Consider the following 16,840-nt stretch of genomic DNA (forward strand, 5'->3'; position numbering starts at 1 on the left):
AAATTGTTTACATGTATTGTTTAAAAATGATTATTTATATGCTATTATTTATATGCTAGATAGTTTGTGTACATTTAAAAACCCTTGTGTTTAATAAAACACTAAGAAGAAATGAAAACCTGTGGACGGCCAGTAGTGTACATTTCTTCTTACCAGGTGTATCTGGCAAGTCTACCAAATATATATATATATTCAAAAGAATATATATTCAGGAAGTTGGAGTGGTTTAAAAAGCATCTCCTCAACAAAGATCTAACATATGTGGCAAGCGCATTTCTAAGTGGACTTACTGCCTTCAGAAAAAGACGTGTGAAATATTTCTGAAGCTCCGCACGAGGAGCCTTAATTCGTTACACTGAATGTAAAAATAGGAATGCATGCCTTTATCATTAAGAGCTCCAGAAGAGATGCATGTCCGAGCTTCTTGTTGCGGTTAGTAGTGGAAGCTTGGCATACCAATACTTGTCACTGGAAGTCCCCTTAAGCGTGCTCATTTTTGTAAATAAGCAAGTCCCACACCATATACGCTGGGGAGTCCAGAACTTCATACACATTTAGCATAGCGGTTTTCAAACTACTTATCATTGGAATTATATATATATATATATATATATATATATATATATATATATATATATATATATATATATATATATATAATGAATTAACAAGTTGTATAATTTGCAATTAATACAACTATTTTCCCGTTTTTGTTAATCACATGGTGTTGGTGTAAATTCTCAGTTCTGTGTAGAATTCTAAAGCACGTTGACTGAATCTTTTTTTACTATCAAAAAGTACTAAACTTCTACCCGTAGTAATGCAATAAATAATGTAGCCTAATAACTTTCTCCTCAGTGATATTCTGGGCGTTGCATCTTGCCAATCGTGAGCCTTGACTCCTCCCCTAATAGTGGAGCCTCAAGTACTAAATGCGGTGGCAGTGTTAGTTCGTAAAGTCCATTACGCAAAGGTAGAGCGAAGGAATAGTTGGGGATAGTTTACCTCTGATAAGTGTTCTCTGTGTGGGCACACTGTGGATATTGCATCCTCCCTGTAATTGTATGGCTACCACCACTCTGTTAACAATGAGTACAGGGATGGGACCAGGGCAAGAGGAGCTGTTTTACACCCTGCTCAAGCCTACGCTGACTGGGGAAAACCTGGAGAGAGACTCGACTCCGTTCGTGGGAGAGGATATGAAGAACTCTGCTGTCAGAATTTTAACACATGAATTCAGCCAGGTAGGGGATACCAACTTATCCGTGTACGTGTAGGTAAAAGGCGCAGTGAGACCAGCACAAGGAACCGGATTTCATGAAATTAAAAAAGCACGCTATCACTGGTTGAATTAGCTGGAGAGTTTTTTTCAACTTTTAAGTTTTGCCATGGCTTAAACCAAGCTGCTTTGCTTTGCATGTTTCGAGTTCTGGACATTTACACAGTTAACTTTTCTACAAGATATAGAATAAAACCCACTTCTCGTTTCAACAGCTTTTTTGGGTTTTTTTTTTGTAGGTTTTTTTGGGGGGCTCGGGGGGTAGTTCAATTTTGCTGTTTAAAAGATACCGTACAGGGAGTGTTAAGAGGACACGCCTCACAACAGTTTGCTGATGGGGTTTCCTCTTTTTGTGTTTTTGGTGATGCCGCCTTAGATTTAATGTTTAGATTAAGAAAACAGCTAAACCACCTACGCGCCATGCTAGAACTGCTAGGTGTCCAACTGTTTACAGCACATCGCATTTATTGTGTGTTGTTTTTGTTTTTTTTCTCTCTAGTCTTAGTCTGAGGGTAAATGCATACATTTTAAGGTCCATGGCTTTCCAACCCCAAGTGGTGGGAGGCACTGTGTGTGGGTGGGTGAGGGTGCTTTGTAAGTCAGTCTTGTTGGCTGGCACTGACTGCGAAGTTCCAGTTGCTTTTGCACTTGACCATCATCCCGTCAGCAACTGACTCCGCGTCGCCCACGCAAAGTCTTCCGAGTAGATCCAGAAAAACTTCCCAGCAATGTCAGGCCCGATTAGAAAACTGTTTGGAAACAGATACATAACCAAACGACAGCTGGAAGATCTAAATTCAGCAAGAGCTCACCACGTCTTGAACGGAACGTTTTCCACTGTTCTTTAAAAGCAGTTTGCAGTGATGGTTGCCGTGTTCTGTAATTCAGTCTATAAAGTCGCTGGTGTGTGTGTGTATATATATAAATTAATAGCCTACTATCTCCGTGCCAAAACTGCATAGTTGTAGTTGTTTGCATAAACTTAACATACAAATAGAGGTGCATGTTCCATTAAGGGATGTATAAATGAACACAATGCAACAGATTTTCCGTTTGTCAGCTGGTTCTGTTTTAAGATTTGGTATGAGCTGAGTTTTTACAGGAGAAGGGGGAATGTAGCATAAGCCCACTGAGAAGCACTTGGTAAATGTTTTGCTGATGACGGTACTTGTAACATATCAAGCTTCTTCCACCCACATGCGCTCTAGCACCACCATAGAGAATGATTACAGTTTAGGCATCAAAATGTCAAGTCTAGTGTTACAGTTTTATAGCTTGACATTAAAGACTGCTCAAAAGGTTAAGAAGAACATTTAGACACAAATTAAAATGTATTCTGTTATTGACCTGATATATAATATCCTAGCCACATCCCTGCTTTGTGTTCATTTTGCTGTTGTATTGTATCCGTTTTTTAAACTGCTGTTTTTAACACAGAAAGTATGTGGCACAGGTTAGACGTTTTTGCAGTCATAAGGCAGTCAAAGATTTTGTGTTTTATATTGGTATCTTTTCTTCCACTATTGCCATTTAATAATTAACCAAGAGTAATTCATTTTACTATAAAATACACCTGTTACTGAATAGAAGTGGTACAGTAGATATGACACACCTTTTATAGTAAGTTTTTCAATTTACTTTAATCAGGAAATTCCACTGATTTTAAATAAATAAATAATGTGGATACCTCACCTGGAAACTGGTAATCCAAGATAAAATCATCAGCATGATTGTTGATATTTACAGTGCATACTCAAACAGTATCTAACTTGATTCCATTTGCCTTCCTAGACAAGACTGGAAATGGAAAAATACCTGACGCCACAGCCTCAACCTCCACCAGTCCCCACTATTCAAGAACAGAAGAAATTCCGCAGAGACAGTGCTTCAGGGATAGACCAGTTCTTTAATGAAGATGAAGGGTTACCTTATAGCATCAACATGAACGTCTTCCTGCCTGACTTCACACATCTGCGGTCTGGTTTATTCAAACCCCAGAGACCGGCCATGACCCAAATAAAGACCGAACCCATCGGCTCTTACAGCCAGCAGAATTGTCCCACTAACATGGAACAGACCCTCCCCGAATTCACAAGTGTGTTCAACACTTCCCAGGGAACTCGCGTCAATGGCATCTATATCAAACAAGAGATGTCTTCTCCAGAAATTCCTCAGCAGGGTCAGGTGTTTCATAGTAATGCCCACCTGCCTTCTGCGATGTCTGATTTGAATGATCTTCATTTAGCCAGCCAACAGCCTCCCGTAAAACAATTTCACTGCATGCCCGATGCCACCTTTACAGTTCCAACACACTTTCTTCATCAACAGCAACAGCAAATAAAACAGCATCATGCAACCTATTTCCCCCCCTCCCCTCCGAGCTCGGAGCCAGGCAGCCCCGACAGGCAGACAGCATTGTTACAGAATTTCTCTCCTCCTCCTTCCTACGCTGCAAGCATCGCTTCCAAGCTGGGGGTCCAGAATCCCAATGTCTCGCCAGCAATGCAAATAACCCAGCAGTCCATGCCAGTCCGGTTTAATCGCAGGACCAACCCAGACTTGGAAAAGAGGCGCATCCATCATTGTGACTTCCAAGGTAAGCTAAGAAGCCTTGTCTGTCTTTTTACTTCATTTCAATGCTTGGCCAGGAGTCCTAATAGCCAAGACGACTCCATGCAGTATAACAATTACCAAACCAGATAAATCTAGTTTGTTCAGTACATTTTCATTCATATCCAGATATGTATTAACTACTTTAAAGAAATTCAACTCGTACAGAATTTGCGCTTTCTATAACTAAATTCAGTCATGGTACAAATAGTCAAATAGTTCTTATGCTCATTTAATATAATAGTGGCATTAAATGAAAATATTTAGAAATTATAATAACATTTTAGCATGGCAGATAAAAGGGGATGGGGTGGGGAGTGTGAAAAATAAATGTGTCTCAATGTCGGTGTGTTTAACTTCTTTTTTTTTTTTTTAGGTTGCACGAAGGTGTACACAAAGTCTTCTCACTTAAAAGCCCACTTGAGAACCCATACTGGTAAGCACATTTATTTATTTTCTGTTGTGCTACAGCTTACAATGTAATCCCAATGACTGTATAGGTCTGCTCTGACCAAATCCGAGGATTCCCCACCTCTCCACTCTTGGTGTTGACAAACTTTAGAAATACTTATAAATGCTGAGGTAAAACTAAAAGAGCCATCGACTTTTAAACAACAGCAGGATTAACCGAGTTTGTTGACATTCTCAGGAAATGGACTTTGCCAAGAACTCTGGATAAGACAAAAAGCTGGGCCTTATCTGAGGTTTCAGGTTGCCAGACACACCTTTTCATTGAACACTAAAAAGATAATTAAAACATTGAATACAAATATAAGGTTGTAAAGTAAAGTTTAGAATCAACGCCCTTATTTATTTAGCTGACATTGTTATGCATACAGATGTCAATATTGTGATAAAGCATAGTTTTTTTTTTGTTTGTTTCTTTCATGTAATAAAAGCAGTACTGGGTACTTAAGTGAATGCATTGTAAATCCTGTACAGCTAATTGTAGTTATAAAAAGGGCAATAATACCCATAGGCATGTTACTATGGAAATCGTGTTAGACAAATTAGGAATATTGTCACTTGCATGACTCTCAGCAACTATAAATCTAAACTGTCTGTACAATATTTATCTATTGGCATAAGAAGGTCATGTAACCGACCTGTATTTTCTGAAATGGTGTGTTATATGTAACATATCTTGTACATTTCGAAGGACTGCCATAAATTCTGCCGCCTTTATAGAGACCATCTAGTCTCATATTCGTTGAACTGGGGGAGTCATTTTTTCAGTCATTTTTTTTAGTCAATAGTTGCCCTGTATATGCATAACGATTTTCCTTTAAAGATTTGATGTTTTATAAGGAGGCCTGGTGATCCAGTCGTTAAAGAAACGGGTCCTTTACCAGGAGGTTCCCGGTTCCAATCCCGGCTCAGCCACTGACCCTGAGCAAGTCACTCCTTGTGCTCCATCCTTCGGATGAAGTGTAAAAACTGAGGTCGTATTGTAAGTGACTTGGCAGCTGTTGAGTTGTAAGTCGCTTTGGATAAAAGTTTCTGCTAAATGACTACATAGTATACGTAATTACCATGAAATAAGTCAAAAATATAAAAAAGGTATAAAATAGAAAAGGTTCACTAAAATGTTTGCTATGCAATGTTGGCTCTGATATACGTGAAAATGTACAGTATTGCTATGAAAAAGCATGTACAGGGAGCTACTTGAGCAGTGTTTATCTTAATGAAGTCTGATTGCTGAAATACCTTAATTTCAAAACAAACAGCAAATTTAGTAATCCTGCCATCCAAATGTATGAGCACAGAGTAGTGCTGGGCCAAATATCCAAATATTTTTTGACATGTATTTGGATACAAAAATCAGATGTTCGTATACGCTAGAAATGACAAAAATAAAAAATACCTGTCACTTATTTACTGCCTCTCCAGAAGTCGTGCAACAGTATCAAAAATGAAAAATGAAAAAGAGCTCAGTGTGATATGTGATGTTTAATATTAAAAAAAAATAAAAATAAAAAAGCCCCACAGGATCAACACAACAAAAATTAAACAAACCAGATTATGCATGTGCACGCATAATCATTTGACAACGCCATTTCCACGTTTGTTTTATTTGAAGTGTTTCAAGTTAAATTTAAATTTTCATTTTGCTTTGTTCAGCTACAAAAAGGCCCAAGTAATCCTCATGTTATTACTTTATGAAAACATGTCTGTGTGTGTTTAGTGTGCAGAAACGGCAATGGCAAGGAATGAAAAAAGTGAAAAAAATAATAATAAAATGCGACGTCAGCTTTATGCACTATTTATTTTGTGAATAAACAGAACAATGTTTAACTTGAACTGCTGTTTGGCATGCTTTGGATTGTAGTTAATTCGCTGGGGTAAAGTAAGGTCTATACAACGTTGCTGTAAAATACACACAGGGGCCATGCCTCTGACCCTGCTGCTATGCTGTCTCTGCCTGCATTCTGCACAATATAATGGCTTTTATTGCTTTTTGAAAACAAACAAATATTTCAGTTCTGAGCGAATATCCGAACATGAAAATCCTGTGTTCGTCCCAGCACTAGCACAGAGACATAGTATTGAAGAGGTGTTGCTCTCCACTCTGAATGAAAAGTGGGGATCCACATTTATATAATATCTCAAATATCTGTCATTCAGACTGTCTGCTTATTGAGTGTCAATATTATTAGCTTTGCAAAGCGCACTAGCTTTTCCCCTGCTATGTGATATAATTGAATGTCCAGTTGTGGGCTTGTTGATCAACAAAGCCATAGAAAGTTGACTGTTAGAATGATAACACTCTACAGGTGTTAAGAAGTAGGTTATGTCAGTACTATGGGGATAATGGGAGTTGATTATGCAGCATGTGGTCAATTCAACTAGCACATTTTATGGAATACATTTATATCTAGAATTTTTTTTTGTCTTGTTTTTGTAAATTTTTATAACTAAGATTTTGCAAAACTACTACAATACCTTAATCTTTTCATAAAATACAAAAAAATCCCATGACATTTTAAATGATTTTTTGTTTTGTTTTGTTTCTTTTTGTTCTCTGTCCAATTCATCTCTTGCAAACTTTCTGGGAGGCCCTGTATGCTGTCTCTAAGCAGTCGTGCTCTTTAGAAATCCTGTATCATTTGAAGCACTGGGATTTTCCTAACCTGAAAGGGTCTAGACAACAGATACATAAGTACATGCAATAAAGACAATTTTGTCTGTCTTTGAGGTGAAAAGTGCTGTTTGCAAAATGTGTCCTCTACAGGTGTATACCTGCCCCTTTGTTCAAGACTATGCCAAGACTTTAGTTCACTTTGAATGGCTCTTGTGGGAGGAGGGGAAATAATGTATTTATAGAGGTTATTGGTTCTTAAATAAAGTGTGTTTAAGTTTCCTGAAAGAGTGACTTACAATATTTACAATGGTTTGCAAAAGTGCTCTATTTTGGGTAACCTTGTGAATCGTACTGAGGTCCTTTTTCAATTGGTAAACCTGGGAAGACCATATACACATTTTAATTGTTACCACAAACAACTGTTGATGTAATAAGAAACAGGTGCAGAGTAGTCGAATGTTATGTGCTAATAAGTTATGCCTTATTTAATAACAGACAGGATCTCAGGATTACAAACTCTGGCAACTGTTCAGTGAGAGGTTGTCTATGTCAGCCAAAAAAAGAAAACCAGAAAACCAAAGAAATTGTGGAATTTGTCTATGTCCAGATACAGCCACATAAAAAACAAAACAAAAACAATGTAGTGTACTTGACATCCTAAAGCTTCATACATCTTTTATGAAGAGGTAAAATAGCAATCCAGATGAGGGATGTGTTCAATATATTGCTTGTCATAAGGCTAATCATTCTGTGATTCCTGTCACAGGTGCCTGATTAAAGTGGGGCAAGTTAGCATGCATTAATTAAAAAAAAAAAAAAAAAACTCACTGGGAGTATCTCTACCTTCTGTATAATGCAAATATCTGTAATAGAGGCCTGTATCACAGATATCCGTGGTCACATCTTCCTGTGTATGCTTGTTTGACTAAAGTTTGGTGTTCTGCAGCTGAAAGTTAGTTCATTTTGATTAAGGTTAAACCATTTTTAGCATTACAAAAAACATTTGTGTCGCCTGTCAGAGTGGTTTAACTAGCGTAACAGGTGTTGGTACAGGTGTCTTATTTAAGAAAAGTTTGTTTACCTGAGGGTCCCCTTTCCCAGGTCTCCAAAAACCCTAGTGGTTTATGGGTAAAAGTTGAAAAATGTATTCTCTGTGAGGTAGTTTTCTTCAGTGTTAAGAGATCACAAGATTCCCTTGATAACTGACACATTTTTAAATATTGATTTTGTGAATTTATGGGATTGTAATATGTATGAGAATTTTTGGTGTGCCACTATGTTTTGCAATAGTGGTGGAACTTCTTAAATTTACATTGTCAACACTACATGACTTCTCATTCTCATTGAAGTACATATGTTACATGATATAAGCACAGTGAATCTGTTAAAGACTTTCAATTCACTGACCAAGACCCCAAGCTGTCTTTTAGTCCACCTTTTGAAATATTTGAATTACCCTTATTATTTATGTTGAATGTAGCAACCAAGTTTCTAAAGCATTTCGTTTTTGTTTGTTTCAGGTGAAAAGCCTTATAAATGCCTGTGGGAAGGCTGTGACTGGCGGTTTGCCCGCTCTGATGAGCTCACACGTCACTTCAGGAAACACACCGGGGCAAAGCCATTCCAGTGTGCAGTGTGCAGCCGCAGTTTCTCCCGCTCCGACCACCTGGCTCTGCACATGAAGAGGCACCAGAATTAGACTCCCTGAGGACGGGCAACTCGGATTGTCCAGTCTTTGCTACCAATATATACTTTGTTGATATGTCGCTGCACAGCTATGATACATTTTCACACTAAGCTTTTTTCTGGGGGAGTGGGGGGTTGTGACTTGAACTTTATTTTTGTATAGTTTGAATGCAGCATGGAGAAAGTAAGGAAAAGCGTGGTTCAGATGGAAAGTTTTGTAGGTTTCTTTTGCAGTGTTGATGCAAAAGCAAATAGGAATGAGAAAGAGCTGGTGCTCGCTACAAAGGTTATTTACATCTCACAAAAACACAGCTTTCTATACTGTACCTTTTGAGTTGTTTTGACCAAAGCACTGTTGACTGTAGTGGCAGTTTAGTAAATACATTGGAGATCAGAGAAACGTGCAGTGGAAAGGACAAAAACCTTCAGGTACTGTAGAAAGTTTGTGTAACCAAAGAACAAAGCTCAGACTTGAAATTGCATAACTTCATTTCTATGTTTTTTTAATTGGTTCTTATCACATAGGAAGGACACATATTAGTATTACTAGAAATGTCTTGGTGATCTTGGGTTTTATTTAAAAACATACGCTAGCATTTTGTTAAAGGTCTTTTGCTACCATACTGTTCATGCAAACTGTGTAAGAGTCCCACAAAATGCATACTTAGGTATAATGGGGATTTGTTTGTTGTTGGTCTGACATGTCACTACTACTGCAAATACCAAGCTGGGCACAAGGTCTTGTGTTTGTCTTTTAGTGTTTGAAAAAGTTACGATACAGACACATTGCTTTAAATACCTTCAAACAAATGTTAGACAGATCTTTGTTATAAAGTTGATTCAATTTACCAAAAAATCATATAAAAATGATACCTCAGAAACTAACCATTGGTAGTTTCTCAAACTGGAAAGTAAACATAAGAGCTGGATTATTTATATTTAAAGCACTGGCAGAAATAGGATCACATTTTATTGACTGGATTTATTTGACATAAAACTAGTAACTTGCACTTTGTACTGGATCACAGAGCATATTGGGCTTCCCTCCAAAGGGTAAATGAATGTATTGCTACATATTTAATTCTAGAAAAAGCTGAACAAGCTAATAGAACATATTTTCGCCATTCCAATGGATTGGCCAACAGAGTGATCGACTGGATCAAACTGTTATAACATTGTCTCCATTTTTTAACATCATAAACTTCAAAGCTATTTTTAGTTGTCCATGCTGAATCCTGATAAATATACAATAATGTTTATAATAAACTTATGAACAGTACCTCCACTTGAAGTGTCTTCAAAGGTATTTTATAATTAAGACCACAAATCAGGAATACATTTTTATACAGCACTAGTTAGAAGCACAATGTTTTACATGGGTCTTTGTAACAGAGAGAAATATTTTCTTTGTTATACAGGTATTCCTTTTGCAGTATGGTTATTTATTTCTCTAAATTAATAGCTGTCCATTTTTGGGGGGGAAAAAGGTAAACTATAGGCTTAGTCATTTATACAAATAACTAAAATGTCTGAAATGTAAATATTTGGTATCTGATGTACATATTTTGTAAGATGTGTCTAATCTTTATACTGTACCAGAAAACCGAGGCAAACAGAGTTGCCGTCCTGCTTCAGTATTCCATGTGTTTTGTTTTACTTTTCTTTCATTTTTGTAATGTTATATTTAAAAAAAAAAAAAAATAATAAAAATAAATTTAAATGTACAATGAAGCTGGCAAAATGTTCACATGTAAATATAATAAAACAAAATTATGCCTGAAAAAAAAAAAAAATTGTCATTGCTATTTCATGCTTTATTTTCTCTTCAAGTGTTGATAACCAAATGTTAAATTCATTAATTTTAAAGTAATCCACCAACGTTATTTTCAAAAAATAGTCCATTAGTATTTTTAAAATGATGTCCACACTACAGCTGACAAGGTTTCAAGGTGAAATTACATCATTTCAAAAACTTGTTAATGTTTTGTAGGATGGGTTTCAAAAATGATTTTCTAGACTGACTTGGCGGCCCATTTCATCAACCTGCACCTCGCCAGGTTAAGTCACAACAGGATTTTATGAGCATTTTACTGTGTCAGGGAACCCACCAGGATAGCCTTCAGCCAACTTTTTTCAGGGAATTTGATGAAATCATGGGTCACTTCCCAATGAAAAATGCTTTTCCTTTTTTTTAAACAGTTGTGGCTTCTCCAGGGAGGATATTTGTTTACCAAGTCAACCCCTTGGATTTCTTTAAATAACTTCTGCAGTGAAATTACCGCCTGGTAGTTGAGTGGGGAAGCTAAGAGTACCATACAGGCAAGGTAATACTCGGGAGATAATCCAGGCTTTAGTGCAATTAGAAACTGGTAAACAGTGCTTTTATTATTGTTGTTTTAGATCGGTAATTTACAGCTTTGTTTTCTGTTTTGTTTTCCTGATGTTTTTTTAAAGCTAGACATTCTATCCGAAAGTTCTATGGTTATCTAGCGTGTGATAGTGCCTTGCAATGGAGCTACCTGATTTGAAGGGTGAAAGTTTTCTAATGGCCAGTTATTTAACTTGTTTACACTATAGTCCTGTATAGAGGTATTTGAAAGATAGACCCACTCTCAACTGCATACTCTGGCCCTTCATGTCCAGGTCTTTGCTGCAACTATGTTTTTGAACAGTTAATTATTTCTTGTACTTCTTAAACCTGTAGTGAAATTACAGAGTTGCCCACCACTCTGAATGGTCGATATCATTTTCTTTGAAAGACACTGAATCTATTTAAATAGCTATATTTTCAGTAAATTACATTGTGAAGCTGTTTTGCAATGTTCAGTTTTAATTTACCCACCCTTTTAGAACAAGATGAGCTTGCATGTAGATAAAAAGCCAGTGAGAAAATAAAAAAGAAAGTCGTCTTTGGAAGTTTATGATGAATTGCAAGTAAATTGTGCTGAAGTCCAAAGCGAGTGTTGCCCTTATATTTAAGCACAGTAGCAGAGTGTTTATTCACACTCTAGCTGCAGTATTCCGTTAGTGATTAAATATTAAGTAGAATTTCATGTTTGCACTATGAATTATCTGTTGTAAATGCAAAGCAATCCTGTCCTCATGCACACTGATGGATGAATACACAATGTGGCAGGGCAGGAATGGTTGCTAGGTTTTTGCAATCATTGGCGCTGGAGTTGTATGTTGGCAGCTATTTGCAAATAGAGATAAGGCTATCGCAACTAATTCAACTTTCAATAAATATTTGAGCTACATAAGAAAATACACAATATTAGACCTTTAACAGTTATGCAGTAGCTGAGATAACATAATGTCTTTGCTATTTTTACTATTATTATAATGTAATATATGTAGACTTGCTACTAATCAATGGGTTTTTGTTTTTTTTTAGTCAAATTTGCACTTATAATCAATGTTTATTTTGGAGAAAATTTTACTTTTTTATCTTTATTTTTCAATTCAAGCAGAAAATTAGTGAAATTGAACTATGCTTTGAGAAAAAACACCTTTATGCCATTGAGAAACATACATTCTAATTGAAAGAAATGGCTGGTCGTAGCAGACCACTGCCATATGGTTTTCAGAACTGGGACTCTCATTCTTATAATGCAAAGAAATACTCTTGTCCAGTATGGCAGACGTGCTAAAAACAGCCCATATTGACATGTTTCCTAAGTAAGTTTAACTTTCACTGTATCTATCGGTGGCGATTTAGAAAACAGCGCACACAGGAGGATAAACTCTAACCGGTGTGGTACAATGCTATGGTATCGCAAAGTCAACAGCTCAAAAAGAATGTTTTAGTTTTACATTGTCTCGTCTTTCTGCACCAGGTAAAGAGTGTGACCCATATTTCTGCACCTATGACCATTTTAAAGTTGTTATAAAACACATATAGGTGGCAGTATTGTTTGAGGTACCGAAGCACATCTCCGTCCTGGATTTCAGCAGCACACAATTGGATTGGAATGTAAACAAAGACAGGTTCAAAACTAGCCCTGGTAAGCATGTTATCTACTCACGTTATCCTCTTCTGTTATCCCCCACTATATATATCCACTCTTGTAGTATAAACTCCAATCTAGTCATATTCATCATTTATACATAAAATGGCAGCCCATTAATACACTAAGACTCATTCAACACTTTCAGTTAAACACAGCAATTTAAACTAGGTGGCTGTGTAAAAGTGGCCTTGGCTGCCAGCAACAAAACACACACACACACACACACACACACGCACACATATGCACACAAGCTTAACACAATTTGGAATACAGGTTTTTGTAAAGTCATCCCTAACTATACTATTTCAAATACAAATATACATTAAGTAGACCTTTTCAGTTCACTTTATGGTAACATGGAGCACAGTCACAATCCCCTCATTCTAAATGCATCTCAGGTGCACAGCTCTTTTGTATATGTTTAAGGTTATAGTGACAGCTGGTTTCCCAATCTAAATTATTAATAGGATATATATATGACAAAACAAGATACAAGTCTAGTGCTGTTGAAGTTCATGGTTTGCTTTGTTTAAATCCACGGTTGATTCCCAAATAATAAACAGTCCCATTGTTATTCACCCACACGTAACACATAACACAAACACAAAATAAAAGTCTGCAGTGCGTGCTCGAGTGTTTGTAGTGAATATAAAATCCTTAATGAAACAAAATGCAGTGATTTTGTCCAGGTTGGTGCTGACCTTTGGTGACAGCTCAGGATCATGTAAGCTGTCTAAACAATAACAAACAGAACATTCACAATATATTTCACAACAGTAAACACAGGTCCTTCTGGGTTGTGTCTTAACCAAAACAAAGGAACAGATTATGTCGCTTCGACCCCTATTTGTACAGGCACACATGACCCCTTGGTAAACAATTGCAGCCACTCCTCCAATCCACGGCTGCCACATCATTTTCCTTCTGGGTGGATGAGCAGTACACTGAAGCCCCGCCCCCTTTCTAGATGATCAACTTCCTTTTAACCCTGGGAATGAATTGTCAGACCAACCAGTCCAGAGTCCCGTTACTTAGCACCCTCACAGGCAGGGAGGGAGATTTACCACCAAGAATCATTCTATTTCTGTCAGAGTAGCCGACAGAGATGTTTGGCAGAATGTTTGTTTAACTTTTAAATCAGAGTGTCAACTGAATATTCAAATGTTCTTTGATGGGGAAACTTCAAGTTAAAACTTGCCCTTATGGTATTATATGCTGTTCCTTGCAAATCTAATAAAAACAATTTTGTGTTGTGGTTACAAGCATGCTTCATGTTTTTGATGAGATCATTAATTTCACATTTTTTACAAGTATTGCAGCAAATAGGAAGGAATACCTTAAAGAAACATTCGGGTGTAATTAGGGGCAGTGCAAACTTCAGAGTTTGAAGGGGGTAGTCTTACCCTTGCACTGGAGCTCAGCATTTGCCGCATAATGTTTTTAAGGAACACTGCATTGTTGTTAAGTCATCCTTCACAATGGGGTCTTGTCTACCCTGTGGACCTTGTAGGTCTCATGACCCTTTCAGAAGAGAGTAAGGGTCTTATCCATATTGTTCTGGCTAAATTCCTATGCCAAGAGTACCTATTTTTTGGACAGACTCCATTTCCCACAAAACTGAATTTGTTTATTGAGTTTGTTTATTTTTAAGTAACAAGTTATTTGTGCGTCTGTACTCCTTCCATCGAACAAGCTTTGTGAGTGTTCAAGTGGTCGGAGGATGATACAATTTTTGACGTTCTACAGGCATATACTAGGGATTATTTTTTATATTTATTTATTCATTAACCAGGAAAAAAACATTTACACAGATGTCTCTATTACAAAAGTGTCCTGTCAAGATGACTAGAAACAGACATCAGTAATTTCACAAAAAATAACATCACTCTAAAAGACAATCTCATCATGCATTCCATCTGGGATCAGAAAAATTTACACTGTGATCATTTTTGGAACCTTCTCATTAAAATACATTTAATCTTAGTCATTATTCTTCATTTAGCTGATACATTTGAGTTATTTGTCTGATGCTCGATCATATCCCAGATACTCTTGTCCAGACTATTCCATGCCATATACCCATCTAGCTCAGCCAATCAGAATGCAGGGAATCTTTCAATTGAAGTATATGTAAGGTATAAATAGGGCTTCTAGTTTTCTGTTTATATATTCCATCCCTCTCTCTCCCTAAACCTTAATTAATAGTTGTTAAGCCATAACTGAATACCAGATTGTTTAAAATAACCTTGCACTACTGGAAACTAACGCAGTGGAAATTAATAAGTTGAATTCGGCGATTAGAGCCAGAACGAAATGTAGGTTCAAATAGAATCAGGTGAGATCGATGCACGTCGTTTGTTAACTCAATCAAGATATGAGGGTAAAAAGAAACAACTGTAAATTTACAGTATAATCATAAATCTCGAAAAACTACTCACTTCTAAATCTTTTGTAGTCATTTTTGTATTACTTTAGTATAAATACATGTTAATTTGGATTCATGTGTTGTTTTTTTCTGACTTTATGTGAACGAAAAGACACAAATTCGCCCTTTTTCTCATTGGAAATAGTGATATTTTGAAATTTACCTGTCCTGGTCACAAAAGCAAAGTTTGTGGAGAATAATAGCCATTTTCTATACTTTTGAGGCATAAACAATTAGGAAATAACACTTACTACCCAGGAACAAAAAAATAATAATAATTTGTTACACGGTGTTGTCATAAATCCAGCATGTGCAATGACTTACCAACAGTACTGATCATTCATGCTCATTGTTTATAACAAGAATGATTTTTTCAAGAAAATTTATATCAGTTTACGTCAGACTTTAGAATAGTTTAAAGTGTATGTTAGTAGACACATTTAAGTACTGCCTCTCTATATTTTCAATTTTACATTGATTAACAATACACAGAAATATGCATTTGCATTTAACTTAAAATTCATAACTTACAGCATTTTACTGAATACATTTATCACTAAGCAAGCAATTTGCCTCATGTGACTCTGAGGCTGCCCTGGTTCAGCAGTCCTGCTTGTAACACACAGGTATAGTGTTAAACAGACAGATGCATGTAGAAAACAAGCAGCTCTTGAAAAAAACATGCCATGTGTGTTGTGTGGTGGATTGGAAATGTGTATGTTTTCTTTCTCCAAAAGAAATACTTTAGATTAAAGCTTGGCTGTTGTCGTGAGAGGGTCAGGGACAACCTTGCCTTCACATCCCCCTTTTCAATGTCATTTCATCTGCGCCTTTGTGCTATTTCTACCTGTAGATCCTACCTGTCTCTTGTCTTTTTTAACATGTATCCTGTGAAGCAATTCTCTCTCTCATTGAGGGAGAGCTGGAATGACACTGCCTCTCCAGCCTCTAGCCAGTTAAGCTGAACTTCATCCGGTGCCTCAACATCAGAGGAAGAGACTCCCGGAGAGAGAAGAATCGAGGCAATGCTTCTGTGCTAAGCACACTTCAAAATCCATATTTTCTCTTTTGTAGCCTTAATTTCAATTTGTCTGTGTTAATAGTGACTAATAAAACAAAATAAAACATGAACTTGTTGCTTTTTCCCTGGACATGTTTGAAAAATATATCAAATTTAAATGAACGAAAACAAGATGTCTAAGAACATCACTGCTGGCAATTTTGTTCAACCAGTCTGAGTTTGCTTTTCATTTTTAAAGTCCTAAATGAAACTGCACCTATGAAACAGAAGAGATTATTTTAGGGAAAATCACTCAACTGCCTTTCTGTAATGGGGAGAACCCTGTCGTTGGTTCTTGCACAGATGTGTTCCGCTGGAACGCGTAACAGAAGATGCATTGCTAGGCAACCAATTGAGCAGGTAGGCTCGCCCAGCACTGAGCGGATCGGGATATCAGGATTGGCTGGGGGGTGTGCCCGGGAAAGCTACATGGAGCTCCAAAGACATCTGTGCTGCAGCTTGTGGCAACTGCACCACCATGCTACACAGAGGGGTGCTTTGTTTACATCGAGGAGGAGAGCGTCCGCTCTGCAGGATAACTACTATGGAACCCTTCAAATGCAAGACGGTGCCTATGAAGGCTGGGACATTGGTAGGTTAATTTCGGGTATGTTGATCTCAACCAGCATAGAGAGGGTTTCTTAGTGTAGTAGGTTCCTGGAGCGGGGCGTCTTTTTTAATGAAGCTA

The 16,840-nt window shown here is 37.1% G+C and overlaps 1 protein-coding gene across 1 annotated transcript; it reads left to right on the forward strand.

The window, feature by feature from the left end:
* Nucleotides 1-952: 952 nt before the first annotated feature.
* LOC121328009 (Krueppel-like factor 5) lies at nucleotides 953-9,394 on the forward strand. The gene is made up of 4 exons (XM_041272428.1): nucleotides 953-1,244; nucleotides 3,071-3,875; nucleotides 4,266-4,325; nucleotides 8,492-9,394. The coding sequence occupies exons 1-4, from the start codon at nucleotides 1,065-1,067 to the stop codon at nucleotides 8,668-8,670; spliced, it is 1,224 nt and encodes a 407-aa protein (XP_041128362.1). The 5' UTR covers nucleotides 953-1,064; the 3' UTR covers nucleotides 8,671-9,394.
* The last annotated feature ends 7,446 nt before the right edge of the window (nucleotides 9,395-16,840 follow it).

Source organism: Polyodon spathula, chromosome 15 (assembly GCF_017654505.1).
Source record: "Polyodon spathula isolate WHYD16114869_AA chromosome 15, ASM1765450v1, whole genome shotgun sequence".
Classification (NCBI taxonomy): domain Eukaryota; kingdom Metazoa; phylum Chordata; class Actinopteri; order Acipenseriformes; family Polyodontidae; genus Polyodon; species Polyodon spathula.